This window comes from Bicyclus anynana, chromosome 14 (genome assembly GCF_947172395.1).
Source record: "Bicyclus anynana chromosome 14, ilBicAnyn1.1, whole genome shotgun sequence".
Lineage (NCBI taxonomy): Eukaryota > Metazoa > Arthropoda > Insecta > Lepidoptera > Nymphalidae > Bicyclus > Bicyclus anynana.
The window spans coordinates 10,679,083-10,694,613 of NC_069096.1; the positions used below are offsets into that span (position 1 = coordinate 10,679,083).

The window sequence follows — 15,531 nt, forward strand, 5'->3', positions numbered from 1 at the left end:
CCATATCGAAAGGGCAAACAAGACGCGAATGGTATTTCATTAAAATTTAAAGCAAACGATGGCAAACGCTTTGAATTTTAATACAAACGAACGTGTTTGGATAATGACTGGAGTGTTATGGGATCGCCTGAATAGGAAATGGATTTGGTGAATATAAAATGTATTGTACAGTAGGAACATACTTATTGAATTTTACTTAATGGGGATGATGACTATGTTTGAATATATTGACTTTTATGATAGGTACATTTGCGTAAATAAGGTCAATATTAACCTAATATTTTGCAAACATTTCAACAATCTTGGTATTTTCATGTCTACACATTAAATGTAAGGAAGCTAAAATCATGCATTTTTAGCTTCCTTACATTTAATGTGACATTTTTCATTATATTAGTGTAGACATAAAACAACAAATACCTAACAAAGATATTTGTAATATTTGTTTGAAAAATAAAAAAAAAATCACTATTACTAGTACTTCGTCCTGGTACTCGTAATATTACAATGACGCATTCAAAATGTACGAAAGTTATGAAATAAAAATTCCAAGTTTATAACTCCAAGATACCATTTATTCAAGTTAAGATATCACAGTTTTATAACATTACTTTTATGTATAATTTTGTTTCAACGATAAATGAAATAATATTTAATAAATATGGTAAATATACCAAGTAAACAAAAAAAAGTGTTTGTCGGCTCCGACGCACGAATGGAGTTAACTCTTTTAGATCGACTATCTAAGCTAATCGAGGTTCCCCGCAGCATACACTATGTTTACGCTTTGGCAGCAGCGCACGGTGAAAGGTGCGCAGAATAGCTTGCGCACAAAAACGTAACTCTGTCATTCGTGCATTATATTTTACTGCCCATATTTTTTTCATACCGGCGGCTATATTAGAAAAATCGATTCTTAAGGAGTAAACTCAAAATCATACATCATGTACGACACATATTTTTGTCGTCCATTCGCTACAATTACTTACGAAAAAACTCAACAAGAAAACCAGTAAAAATATGACTAATTCGAAATGATTTTTATTATGGTATGGTAGAAAGTTGCAAAAGCTACACTTGTTTTTTTATAAACAAAAATAATTGTATAGTCTGCGAAAAACTTAGAGTCCGCTCTGATTACGGGGCTGCGCAGTAAATGAAAACATATGCCGGTACCTACGATAGCAAATTGACAGCCTCAGTGGTATGCGCGGTGGACGGAGGTCCTGGGTTCGATCCCTGGCTGGGCCGATTAAGGTTTTCTTAATTGATTCAGGTCTGGCTGGTGAGAAGCTTCTGCCGTGGCTAGTTACCACCCTACGAGCAAAGAAGTACCGGCAGACGAATTAGCGTTTAGGTACAATGTCGCGTAGAAATTGAATGAGGTGTGGATTTTCATCCTACTCCTAATATGTACCATCAGGTGAAATTATTATTGAAAAATGCTGCACAGTTTTGTATCTAAACGTCAGAGCGGACTCGAAGTATTGCGCATAATATAATTGTGTTGAAAGAAATAGCATCTTAAAATACTCTAGATACATTATAATGTACTCTATTTACAATTAGCACGAAATGTTAAAGTAAGCTTGCCATATACATTAACACGAAATAAAAATAACAACAGCATATTATAAATGTGCGACGCATCTTTCTAGAGTTCCCGTGGAATTACGTAAAGCCAGTAAGTATCTAAACTAATATCATATGATATTAGCTTATCAGCCCCCCTAGTCGAATGACACGTCGATTCTCTTTCTACGATCGCTATCGCTTCGAAAACTAGAAAAATGTACGGGAATGACAGATCTTGATCACGTGACCTGTTGATAGCAAATGTCATTCCCATACATCTTTCTAGTTTTCGAAGCGTTAGCGATCGTAGAAAGAGAATCGACGTGCCACTTGGCTTGCAGAACGTTATACTTTATAGTGTGCCTAGTGGCACTTTGATACTGTGACGATCGCGTAAACGTAAACGCGAATTTCTAAGAAATTGAAACAGCGTCATTTAGTGGCACTTCTGCACAGATGTTTCAATTCCATATAAATTCGCGTTTACTTTTACGCGATCGTCACAATATGAACACAATGAAAACTCCCACTAGGCATTCCCAACGTTATACGAACTATAGGGGTGTGAACAATATGTCGGACGAATCTCAGACCTACCCGATACTCACACAAAATTTCAGAAAAATCGAACCATCCGCTGAGACACGAGAATTTTATATCATCTTAACAACACATATTCGGCTCACTGTTGAGCACGAGTCTCCTCTCAGAATGAGGGGTTAGGCCAATACCCCTCTGGCCCAATATGGATTGGCAGACATCACACACGTAGAGAATTAAGAAAATTCTCAGGTATGTAGGTTTCCTAACGATGTTTTTCTTTCACCGTTAGAGACACGCGATATTTTAATTCTTAAAACTTGGATCGTCGGTTCGACTTCCTCGTTAGGCTATGAATTATTGAAGTTCTTTAATCCAAAAGGTCTTATGATATCAAAATCGCAAGCTTCTGCCAAATGAAAATACTTTAGTTTGCTATACACGTAATAAATATGTAATAAGCATCGAGTGATATGTACTACTTACTAGAGAAGCTGTTCCGAACAAAAATCATGTCGCAACACACATATATATATCGCACTAAAACATTTGTACACAAAATATATTTATTGGTGTTGAATATTTTCTTAACTAATTAATTAACTACAGATAATTTTGTTGGTGAATTTGTGTGTGATGAATGTCCATAGTTAATTCCTAGTTAAGTTTAATACTGAAAAATATTCAGCACTAAATCGTTCACAGAATATTGTTTGCTTGCTTAACATAAGTTATCAAGAAACTGTTAGACTTAGAACTTGCATAGCCAGAAATACTTCATTTTAGGAGAGCTGACTTTGTCAGCCTATGCCTCCTCATAAGTATGGTAGCTAATTATTGTGTTTGGACCGAAGTGGTGTTAGAAGCTTACATAAAAACTCTTTGCGAAGATTTAGAAAAGTACCGTTCGTTTTAGACGGATGATAAGATTTTATAATACATTACGGCACATGTGCATTTTACTTTACATTACGATATTTAAATTGGTGAAATAAGCAATACTTTACTAGCCGTCTACTATCCGTTTCATATTTTATAACACATTTGTGTTATAAAATATGAAACGGATTTTTTATACATTTTCTACAGTATATCGTGAGAAATCATTAGTTCTGATGATAGCTCCGTGGCAAGTTTTCGCTAGAGACCTTTAAAGTACTCTTGAAAAAAATTTTAACGGTGTTTTTCAAATGGTTGCCGTGAATATAGTTGACAGTCTTCCTGAAATGAGGTATGTCACAGTCATATGAAGTGTGGCGATATAGCCGCAGTCGAATGGAACACAGTAGTGTCTTCTCTAGTACGTAGTACATGTAACTCAATGGTAATAGGTACTTATGTTAAACTATATTTGATTTGAACCCTACGACTTAAGTTTAGTCAACTGCGCCATTAGGTCCTTATCGATGTCGGAAGTGGATTCGCCAACTTTGTTACGTGATACTGAAGGTGCGTTTGCCATCTGAAAATAAACGTGATTTTTTATTTTACTTGTTAAAAAAAAAATAAATTAAATTGTATATTTTTTAAATTAAATTATGTAAATACTAGTGGACCCCCGGTAAAGCTTCGCCTTGATTTATTCGCATATACTTCTTCCCTAACCTTCTCTTCTCTACTCTACTTTTACCCTATTTTTCCATATATTCTCATCATTTATACCTTCCCTGGACTATGGCAAAAATTTCAAAACCAAATCAGCTAAACCATCCCAGGTATTCTGGAGTTTTAGCAAGACAAACGAACATCAAATGATTTTTGATATGGCTATATACTAGCGACTTCGACAGCAAGACAATTGGTGTAAACTATAATTCTACTTGACAATTTTTTTAGAAGATAAATGGGTGCATGCCGCATTTTCACTCTCAGGCGACTTGATTTCCAACCAATATCGTCATATTTCAACTGATTTTAACGATTAATACCTTGTCAAATTACTTAAACCACGAATCACCTTACCTCAATAGGTAAGGTGAAAACCCCATGAAAATCCATTTAGTAGCTTTTGAGTTCATCACGAACAGTCAAACAGACGCGCTGACGACTTTGTGTTATAATAGGTGTAGATACTAGATAAACATTTAACACTCCTTTTAACTAACTTCGAAAAAGGACGACGTTCTATGATCGTTATTTAATTTTTATCTTACTTTTGCCATATCAGAAAACGATAAAACAGATATATTTAGGCTAATTATAAGGCCTTTAAATTCCAATAATCAATAAATTCAGAGCAAATTCAACCTTAAGAATTGTTTTTATGGTTGAATTTGCAAATGTGGCTACTTGAATTGACTACCAAGAAATTGTGTTTGGCACTAATTTAGTGGAGACGTTTTTGGTTGCTGATTGTGCATCCACTTTATAATAGGAGATTGATGGCTATTGATGCTAATAAGTGAAGTGATAAGCTTTTAAGCCATACCTTCCCGCTAACTTCGATGCCAATTTCATCCAACACCTGGTTGACAATGCCCTCAGTCTCCTCTTCGTCGCCCGACTCCGTCATGATGTCATCTAATGTATCTGAAACTAAGAAAAACATTTTTCCAGATATTGACAAAATCTTTGAAAATGAACTTACTAAGAAACTAGCGGACGACCGTGACTCCGTTCGCGTGGAATTCAGTTTTTCACAAATCCCGCGAGAGCCGTGGACTTTTCCGGGATGAAAAGTAGCCCATGTGTTAATTCAGAGTAAAATCTATTTCCATTCCAAATTTCAGCTAAATCGCTTCACTAGTGCAGCATACAAGAGGAATAAACATACACACTTACACAGAAACTATCGCCTTTATAATATTAGTGTGATGTGCTCATTTATTCCTATACCCTGAGATCGGTTAGTAGGTATAGCTTAATAAAACCCTTATCTGGGGGAACTAGTAGGTCCTTGTCTGGGGGCACTTTTTTATTGCAACACTTAGTATGCATGTAGATCAAAAACTTTTGGTGATTCCATCTTTACTTTATTCACGCACAGCACAAGGAACCAACAAATTTTCAGTTGTTTTATTTAGTTTCATAACATACAACAAAATACCATATCACACGTTACCATAGATAAAATACCATATCATATGTTACCATAGTAGTCTCGTAATGCGAAATGCGACTTGAGATTTGAACAATATTGAGTCAATGGTAAAAAGTTTTACTTTAAAAGTTTGAGAAGAACTTACTCATGTCATCGGTCATATCCATTTTCAAGTTGGCCTGTTTGAACGCTTCCATGTCCTTGGCTATCTGGTGCGGGTTCATTATCTTGTTCATGCTTCCCATTGTCTTGGCTGTGGTGCCCATGGCGCCTGCTATGGCTATGTTGGCGCCCATCGCTTTGTTATGTATCTGTATACTTGATACCTGCAAGTAAATGAAATCAATGAGATGATGTACCTTCATCATTATCAACCTATTTTAACAGCCCACTAAGGTCAGGGGTTGTTATAGGAGAACGGATTTTTTTTTTATTGTACAAAAACAAAAAGTGTTACATAATTTAGGTACATAAATAGCCATCCACTATTTGCTACTCGTAAGTTAATTTATAAAATTACACACATTAGGGACACAATTAGGTACTAATTATGACCCCTAGCAAAGTGCATCTCCGAACCCTCTAAATAAAGTAGTCTCAGCGGCGGATATTGAGCTAAGGCCCACCTGCAGGTGGATGCTGCTCCAATGGGGGTTAGCGGAATATGACATCATAAATGACACCATAAAATTATAAATACTGTTAGATTATAATCTATCCAGTGAGATTGTGAACTGTCAAAAGATTGTGAACACTCCGTACATACTTCAAAGAACCTGAACTTGAGTGGCTCAGAAACCAATGTTTAGTTTAGCTTAGGTATTTTTTTATTTGTACCTTCTTCCTTACAATCTACTGAATTTCTCTTGAAATCACATTAAATTGTAAGCAGTACCTATGTTTTCTACCTTCATTGTAATTTGTTTGTTGGTAAACAGTACACGTCGAGTAGGGCTATACACACATTTTACACATTTTAATTCCATTACTTTTATAATAATTACAAAGTGTAAATTGTTAATTTTCTTACCTTACTATTAGCTGTGTATAACCTTGTTTTTTGTTTCCTCATTAGTACAAGTTGCTTTGCCAGCATTTTACATCCTTCATTGTTTCCTTCCTTTGCCATTTTTTTGATCTCCGCCTCCTAAGAGTCAAAAATATTATATATCATCCTAATGAATAGAAATATGTAGTAATATTAATTTTATAGTTTGTTTTGTTAATAACTTTTGCTTTGTAAGGATTAATATTCCCTGCTTAAAAATATATAACTTTTATTGCTTAATTTATGTACTAAAGAAAGATACAGTACCATTGCATTATTCAAATGAAAAAAAACTATTTTTTTTTAATTGGAAGTCTATGTTTCTTAAGTCTCAGGCTATCATATACAAATATTTTTTACAATATACAAAACAAACAAACTCTTCTGCTTAACAATATATAATTGTATTCATTGTCTGTATATCTAGTGTAGATATTAGTGTGTAATTTATAATAAGATTCATATGCATCATCATTATTAATTTATTATTAAGCCATATTCAGCTCACTGCTGAGCTCGAGTTTCCTCTCAGATTGAGAGGTGTTAGGCCAATAGGCTGGCCCAATGCTATTATAATATATTGCTTGTTTCCTTGTTTTGTGGTATACAAATAAAGTGCATAAAAAATATATTGTTAACCATAAGAGTTTATTAGCAAAATCAGCATAAATAGATGATTTTTTTTGTTCCATGTAATATAGTGCAATCAGCAAAAAGACTATGAGCAGATGGATTTTAGGTTGGTTGTTGTAAATAGGTGATTTAATTTTCAAAACAAACCAATTTCTTTTCTTCTCTCTCTAATGCTAACTTATCCCTCTCTAAATCTCTTCCTGCCTTGCGTAGCTCTCGATCATTTTGTCTCTGTTGTTCTGAAAATTTTAAATGTTCTATTTAGAAATCTATGACTCAAACTTCAGGGCAACTGCACCTTCAAAGTGCAGATTAAAACCTTTTCTGATAAATAGTTTGATTCACTCTTGAAAGTTTGCTGTGATTCACGATAATAGTATGTACTAGCGGACGCCCGCAAATCGTCCATGTTGAATTTAGTATTACACAAATCCCTCGGAAACCATGGATTTTTTCAGTATAAATAGTAGCCTATGTGTTAATCCAGAGTAAAACCTATTTCCATACCAAATTTCAGCCAAATTGCTTCAGTAGTAGCGGCGTTAAAGAGTAACAAACATCCAAACATCCATACAAATTTTCACGTTAATAATCTTAGTAGGAGTAGGATAATAGGATTACGAATGTCATACATGCTATCTGAAAATCACTTTAATTCAGGAATACTGAGAATTTGCAGACTTGCAAACATACATGGTTACATTTGAAACACAACACTTTCCTTTTATACTTTATTAATATAATAATCTTACTGAAATAAGTATTGTTAAACTTAAATCTTCATGCTGAGGATGTTTCAGATTTTATTATTTAGAGTATGATATAAGGTATTTCATATTTGAAAATGAGGTATCAGGTAATAATGATGGTGAAAATTTAACACTTAGTATTTGAAAATAAGAATCAGTATCATTTGACTATTTAAGTGTTTTATGTACAAAGATATCATAATAGGGCACTTGTAAAATAGCTAACAACCTTAAATAACAACATAGATAGTAAAAGATATTTATCTTTTAACTTTATGAGGTATGTCGTAATATTATATTCGTTAGATTAAAGATGAGGTCATACTACTTATGAAGTCTATAAATAAAAGACATCATTATTGGATATGTGAGCTAAACAAAACTGTTAAATTACCACCAAATATGTTAAATTTTATTTCAATTAATCAAAACAAGATATTTCCACGGAATTTAAAATAGTTTGCTAATTACCTTTAACAGTAGGCTCTTTCCTGAAGAAATTCATTTTAATGCCTAATGTAGGTCTTTAATTAGTAAACTTCTTACTTCTATTATATTTTATTTAAGCTTGATTAGAACGATTAATTAGTACAAAGTAACGATGACTAATTTTGTTGTTTTATTTATTTTCCCAATGATAGTAATTTCATTTTCAACACAAACACAAATGAGTAATTCACGAATGTCAATCACAGATCACTATAGACTAGAACAAAGAGTATAATAAATATATGTATGGAACTGTCCCCCCCTGGACTAGAAAATGTCCATCGACAATTGACATTAGACATTGACATTGACAATTGGCAATCATAGCGGACTTTTTTAATAGTTTCCCAGCTCTGGGTTCTAAAGACAAATCATGATAGAACCCACAGACAGAAGAAAAATGACTCCGTAGCTAAGTTCCACTTAGCGATCCTGACCATCACGCTCATGATTGCAGGTTTTCCCGTTCCAAGAGCTTGCGAGCGTTTTTTGCCTCATAGCTCCGGGAAAGTACTCGGTACCGACATGCTTACAGGTACTCCTGTCGGCAAGCAGCATTGCTGTGTTTAGATTTTAAGGGCATGATTGCTGATGTATTTATAGGCACATGAGGCTCAAAGCCCATGCCTAGAGATAGGGCAGCACTTATAAAGTGCTCCTTCCTTGCATGTTCTTATATTTAAACCGCTTTGGCGGTATTCACTTTGGCATTCACATTGGCCTATAGATAGGCAATGAGGTAGATTTATAGACTTAGAGCAAGTTTGATGGTATCCGCTCTTTCGGATTTCGGATGGAGTTCGGAATATCTCAGCAATTTAAAACAAAGGGGAAAAAAGCCTTACATCCTAAAATTAAAAAACGTAATTACGTAAATGAAACTTTTATTTTCGAGAGCAAAATCGAAATGTTTTTACTTACACTTCAGTCACTTCATTTATTAAATACCCCATAGACATATTGTATTAATATTAATATTCCTAAACATAAATGTTTTAAATAGTTACATTCATTAAACACAAAAGTGCTAATGCACCATCTATATTTTTTTTTGTTTCATATTTTTTACGTGTAAAATTATTTTTAGAAATATAAAACGAGTGTAGTCATTATATTTAAATAATAAAATCAGGGGTGATAGAAAGCATTAAAATCAGGACAACACAAACAAAAAGAGAATAAATACCTAAGTACCTACGACATCTTAGTTTATAATTATTGCATCCAAAATAAAATATTGTAAAAGTACTTAACATAAAAATAAATTAAGTAGGTTGATAAGTATTAGGATAAAAAAATAATGACGGTTTTTTTAACAATAATAATTTTCGTAAAGAAATATGACTGTCAAGATTCTAAAATTTTTCAGGGACGGACAATTTTATTATTTAGCTACAAATAAATTAGGTATTATAATTATATTATTATGAAATTTTTAAAATGTTTGAAGCAATATTATGTATGATTTCACAAGAATAGGTAGTTATAATTACATAAATAAGAAAAAATATATTTTCTATCAATATTCATTGCTAGTTATGGTGTTTTCTATAATGCATTACATTCACCAAGACCAAACCGGGCGAAAAGGACCAAAATTCCATAAATCTGGAAGACCTTCATGGGGTTCTTCTTTAAAATCGCTTTCAGACCAACTGAATGGCTTAATGACATCTTTATTCAGTATCTCTAATGACCCCCTTTCGGCTTCCTCTTGCTGGTGTTTCACTAGATCCCTTATTTCTAAGCCGTTTATCATTGGTACGTCATCAAATTGGTTAGTGTACGTAGAAGCTACGTTTCCTTTATTTACTTTGGTGATGTTCAGTTTGGCAGGTTCCGTGAATGGTGGACTGGATATCGCGATGAAGTCTAATGATGTGTCGCCAATAGAGCCTGTAGAAAAAGAAATAATTATGGTAAAATAATAATATGAAATTATCTTATAATTATGTAAAAATAACTAGTAGACCCGAATGCTCACCACGATATGCTATTTCGCTACGAAAGTGCGATGGAATGAAAAATAGAACGATATTTATGAATTTAACTGTCGACATTTGATTTATTTTGGTCTCAAGAACCATAAAAAAATAAGATTAAGAAATAATAACAATAAAAGAAGTATGTTTCGTTTATCTGTCAGTGGTTTGTATGTGGACATCTGTCAGTTGACAATCTTGGAGTGAGCACGCGATAGTAACTCTCAAGTTTATTTAATTGAACGTGGGTGAACGCTTGACCTGGATCTAGTCAGTTTAATAATGAGATTGTGAATTAAGTAAGTAAGTCAGTTATCGACGGCCATTGCAATTTACATTGTTAGTTACTTGGCTGAGATGTAACACGAGCGGGGAAAGGGAGCGTTAACTAGTTTTAAAAGGATCCTTTAACCCTACTACTAGCGGTTGCAAATCCGTGATTGACTCTATGCCATACGATAGCTAATCCTACATTCCATCGGATAGTATCAGCTGCTGCTATACTTGATCAATAGTGTCATTAAGGGGTATACCTGTAGAAGTAAGTCAAGTTATCATCCCGGTAATGATTGATAATGTTACTTTGTATATTTGCCATCCCTAACGTAAAGTTTAGAACCTAGTCGAGACCAAAGAGTAAAATAATTTATAGTTCGAGACGATAGTAGCGGGGAGTAAACGATACGACACGATATCCCGATAATTAGCCCGTGACATGTATTCTCCGATAGATAAATAATTAGTCAGGGCCCATTTATTAGCCCACACATGAAATATTTTAATGGAGCCATTTTTGACCTATTTACGAGTACTTTCGAAGAAAAGTTCGTAGTTGTAAAAATAAATACAAAATGAAGCACTTACCGCTAATAATTTTAGTATCAATAATTCCGTAAGGTTTCTTATTTTCTTTAACAATATCTCCTCGGTATCCTAGACCAGATAAATATTCCGCTTTCTGTGTGAAACAGTTTTTACCGTCCTTGCAATTGATTTCGCTGGTGTTGTTAATAGTGGACAAGTTGTTTGACCTCATCAGTTGGAATATACTCTTTACAGTTGTTGCGTTCTTGTGACCGTTTCGAAAAATAACTGCTCGAGGTGATTCAGACTCTGAGAATATGTTTCCGTGCTCTTCTTCCATTTTTGTGACATGTGTAATGTTTGCTATATCCTGGAACCAATGATGTTAAATACTGTTACATGTGTTATGTCATGAAAAATGAGGCGCTCAAAAGAGGAAATTTCCACTTTTTAACGTTAGTTGTGGTGAACAACGAACGTTATTTAAAAAACAAATAATACCTAAATATCGTGTACAATGTCGAGCTGTGTTTTCAGGAAATTTTAAACTATATATAACAAATAAATAATAGAATTAAAGACAAAATTGTGCTCTTGTGCGCTCAGTTTTGTAGCCTATTATTTGGATCTCTTTTTGCGGTGACTTTGTAGGGACGTAACCGATCTATAGTGTAAAATTATAATTGCCTGGAACAGACAGATTTGTATTTTAGATCAACTAGAATTTTTTTGTAAATATTCATCCAGTGGATTTTCGTATATGCAGCATTGCATCTTATATTATGATTCTTATTCTTGATGTAATGAACGTAATACGGCAAAATACAAAGCCGCAGTGATAAAAGGGTCCTCCTGGGTCGAGATTTGAAATATTGAGTTTCCTTTCATCCAAGAAATTCACAGTAGCGCCTCGAAGTTAATATATGTTGGTAGCTCAGACAGATAAGATATGTACCTATTTAGTCTGAGGTTGGTAGCCCTCCATATGCCTCAGAAAGCATGCCAGCCATTGGTCCCGGCCATTATCATCTGATAGTCATCGTTAACCCCAAGCCCGCCAACCCACATTGGGGCAGTGCCATTGGTCTAAATTCTCCTTAGGACACCCTTGACCCTGCAGTGGGATGAGGTAATCCCGAAGTCCTTCTGCACTTCTAACAGTGGAATTCATAGAAGTTGTAGAGGCACACCCAGGGGATTATTCAGCCGCTGAGTGTCGAATTTAACCTCTATTTGTTGGAGACTTTGACAATCAGCGGGTGAATGATGAATTTCCACTGTAAGTTGTTATTTTGTAAAGCATTCTTAGATCTTGAGATTCCTTCCTAGTAACTAGGTACTTAATAATTAAGAGAATATAGTAGAAACTAGAAATTTTGACGGCCTCCGTGGCGTAGTAGTATGCGCACTGGATTTACGAGACGGAGGTCCTGGGTTCAATCCCCAGCGTGGGAGGAAGATTGTAGTCATGGGCTAACTTGTAAAGAATTAAAAAAAATACTCACAATAAAGAACGGTAGACCGTACGTAGCCCAGTACGTCTTCTCTAGGAATGCGTCAGAGATGTCGGCGGAGTGTGTTCTGCCAGGAACTTGTTCTATCAGCCAGAGGAGACCCTTCGCTCGCCCGCTGCCCGCGCGGTGAACTATCGTATGCTTTATATCACTGTTGAAAAGATAAATGATATCTTTGAAATAATTGGTAAACTTTTTCTAGACCAAGATTTTTACTGATACCTAATTGCATAAATCTAAAGAGATTCTAGCAATTTTCAATAATTTGTTTTCAGCAGGAGCTAGAAAGTGAATTATCATGAACCGATCACATTGTATGTGAAATATAGCTGCCGTTAAACAGCCTTGCTATGTGCATTGTTGCTTCAGATCAATTACCATATGATAGGACCTGCCTCGCTAGACGTTACCCCTCTGTCAAAAATCATTAAGATCACGATCCAACGTTTATATAAACTGCGTCTTTAAAATAAATGTTTCACTGTGTTTAAACTACACGTGTGTGTACGAGTATTATGATTTTTAATTTATAGTTGTGTAGGTACTAAAGACACAGGATGTATTTATTGGTGTTAAACATTTTGGATGTGCGAGTTTACCTCGTTAATTGTGTTAAAATTACACGTGTGTGTATTATGCAGGGGCGTAGTAGTACTGCCGTTTCAGCCATATCAATGATACGGGGTACTCGGACTACAGAGCCTCCTTACACAGTAAGGCACGCTACGCCACTGGTACTATGATTTAAATTTATAGTGGTGGGTGGTATAAGGACACCAGATATATTTATTGATGTTAAATATTTTCGATGTGTCCCTCAATGTCTCCCTCAAAAAACGACAGACTGACAGATAATTTTGTTGGTGAATTTGAGTGCGATACATGTACCTATATATACAAAGGTTTTATTTATTTTTATTTCATGCATGCCCTGTGAAGTGTTCTCTTTATGGGTTTCCATCTTATCATCATCTCCTTAGCCCGTCAGTCATTATTATAAAAAAGTAGGTAGTTAATTAGAAGAAACTAAAACTTTAATTATGATAAATCAAAATGGAGTGCATAAGAATTGTCGTTGATAGAAATTCCCTAGTCTAAACGTTGTAAATTAATATCAACACGGCGCAGTTCCAGTAGTGATTGCCTTTGTTTATTATGACACGCATGTTGTACGTCCATTGATTACTCGTGTACGATGTATGTTGTGACAACAGAGATGATTATGATTGATAACGCAACGTACACTCGGCTGTTGGAGCGTTGACGTTGATTGGAGAGAAAGCGTTTGATTGTTTTAGAAAATTTCCACTTTGTACTATCTACTTACTCTAGTACAGTTTGAATATAATGTTTTAACTTAGCGGAGGCACTGTCCTCATTTTTGAAGGTCGGTTAAAAAAATATAATGATACAATTTGTGAAGAGTTTTCGAGAATCTGGCACATTTAAGTGGGTACAACTTTTTGGACCTATAATGCGATGTCTTAATTTTTTACGATTATTTTTGTCAAGTGAAAACCGTGGCTTTTTGACCCTTTAACATAATTTTAACGTAATTATATTTTTTTTATTAAGCGTGGTTATTTTTTTTTTTAGTTTTTCATAATTTTCAAAGTTCATCATAATTTTGGATTCTGCTTTTTGATGCAACATGCTAAGTTATCTTGCCATCATAAATTAGGTGAAGCCAAATGATAATATTTATGCTTGACAATCAAGCTTGATGAAGCAACGATAAAGGTCAAAGTTTGGTACATTTTATCTACAAGATGCCTATTCTTAGATATTTAAATCAGGGATATGTTCATTTGAAAGATATTTCATGTTTTGCATAAGGGGCGCCATTGATTTGAGAGAGGTTTCATCCTGACCTATTGAGTTGTAGGTTTTCGATTACGGAAGGGAAAGAAAACATGGATGAAAGTTCTTTGTATAAAAAATCTATCAACAGCAATACTCACTTGTTAACCTTGCTCTCTGTTACGATTTCCTTCTTCTCGATCTTATGCGCGACGTATTCCGCAGAATCTTGTAGTTGGTTGAACTTGTTGTAATCGACGACGAGCCACTGCTTGCAGCCGGTGCCCGAGTTGCTGCGAGCGAGGGTGTGGCCCCAACTGCTGACGTTGGACGCAAGGTGGTTGGCTGCTGTTATACGAGGCCCGAGTGGTACCTAAAATCATCATAATCATCATATTAATATGACGACGCTACGAAGCCCGAGTTTTATCTAAAATCAACATATGACATTGAAGACCTCTACTAGACCCGAGTGGTACCTAAAATCATCATATCATTGTGACGACCTCTACGAAGCCCGAGTTTTACCTAAAATCGTCACATCAATATGACGATTTCTACGAAGCCCGAGTTTTACCTAAAATCATTATATTAATATGACATTGACGACCTCTACGAGGCCCGAGTTGTACCTAAAAATCATCATTATCATCATTTTTAACAGGTCCAGGTACCCTAGGAGCAAAGATGATGTCGAGTAGAAACCGAAAGGGGTATGGATTTTCATCGTACTCCTAACAAATTAGCCTGCTTCCATCCTAAATTGCATCAAAATTTACCACCAGGTGAGATTGTAGTCAACTAACTCTAACAAATCTTCTTAATATGCGGAAGGACATTCATAACGAAATCTCAGAAACCACTTGACGTTTATGGATAGTAGAGGTCTGCTAAGAACGGCCGGATTAAGGAGGGTCGCAGGCGTCCGCTAGTATGTATATATATATTATTATTATTGTTATATAAAAAAAAATTGGCAAGTGAATATATTTATTACTAGCAGACGCCCGCGACTTCTTCCGCATGGTATTCAGTTTTTCAGAAATCCCGCAGTAACTTTTAGATTTTTGGGATGAAAAGTAGCCTATGTGTTAATCCAGAGTAAAATCTATTTCCATTCCAAATTTTAGCCAGATCGTTTCAGTAGTATCGGCGTTAAAGAGTAACAAACATTCAAACAAACATCCATACAAACTTTCGCGTTTATAATATTAGTAGGATTTAATTGTATGCCAATATAATAACCTTCTCATATCAACAATAGTTTCCGTATCTGTCTTTAAGTAGAATACTAATAAGTATTCGTTTGTTGGCATGCATTTGAAATATTTACGTTTAACTGAGTAGGTACATAGTA

At 34.8% G+C, this 15,531-nt stretch overlaps 2 protein-coding genes across 3 annotated transcripts in view; both read right to left on the bottom strand.

Annotated features, from left to right (window-relative positions):
* Positions 1-553: 553 nt before the first annotated feature.
* On the bottom strand, positions 554-8,312 carry LOC112043570 (charged multivesicular body protein 2b). Its single transcript, XM_024079048.2, has 6 exons — positions 8,057-8,312; positions 6,984-7,075; positions 6,186-6,302; positions 5,301-5,481; positions 4,544-4,650; positions 554-3,577 (listed from the first exon to the last, which is right to left on the bottom strand). Exons 1-6 carry the CDS (start codon positions 8,088-8,090, stop codon positions 3,479-3,481), a joined length of 630 nt encoding a protein of 209 aa, XP_023934816.1. The 5' UTR covers positions 8,091-8,312; the 3' UTR covers positions 554-3,478.
* Positions 8,313-8,941: 629 nt separating this feature from the next.
* Positions 8,942-15,531, bottom strand: part of LOC112043568 (putative phospholipase B-like lamina ancestor) — a 46,345-nt gene continuing 39,755 nt past the window's right edge. For both annotated transcript variants that reach the window (XM_024079046.2, XM_024079042.2), the window contains 4 exons: positions 14,336-14,547; positions 12,366-12,525; positions 10,921-11,230; positions 8,942-9,970 (listed from right to left, as the gene is read on the bottom strand). In XM_024079046.2, coding sequence (XP_023934814.1) covers positions 9,639-9,970; positions 10,921-11,230; positions 12,366-12,525; positions 14,336-14,547 — 1,014 coding nt within the window. In that variant the 3' untranslated portion in view covers positions 8,942-9,638. The remainder of the gene's footprint in view (positions 9,971-10,920; positions 11,231-12,365; positions 12,526-14,335; positions 14,548-15,531) is intronic.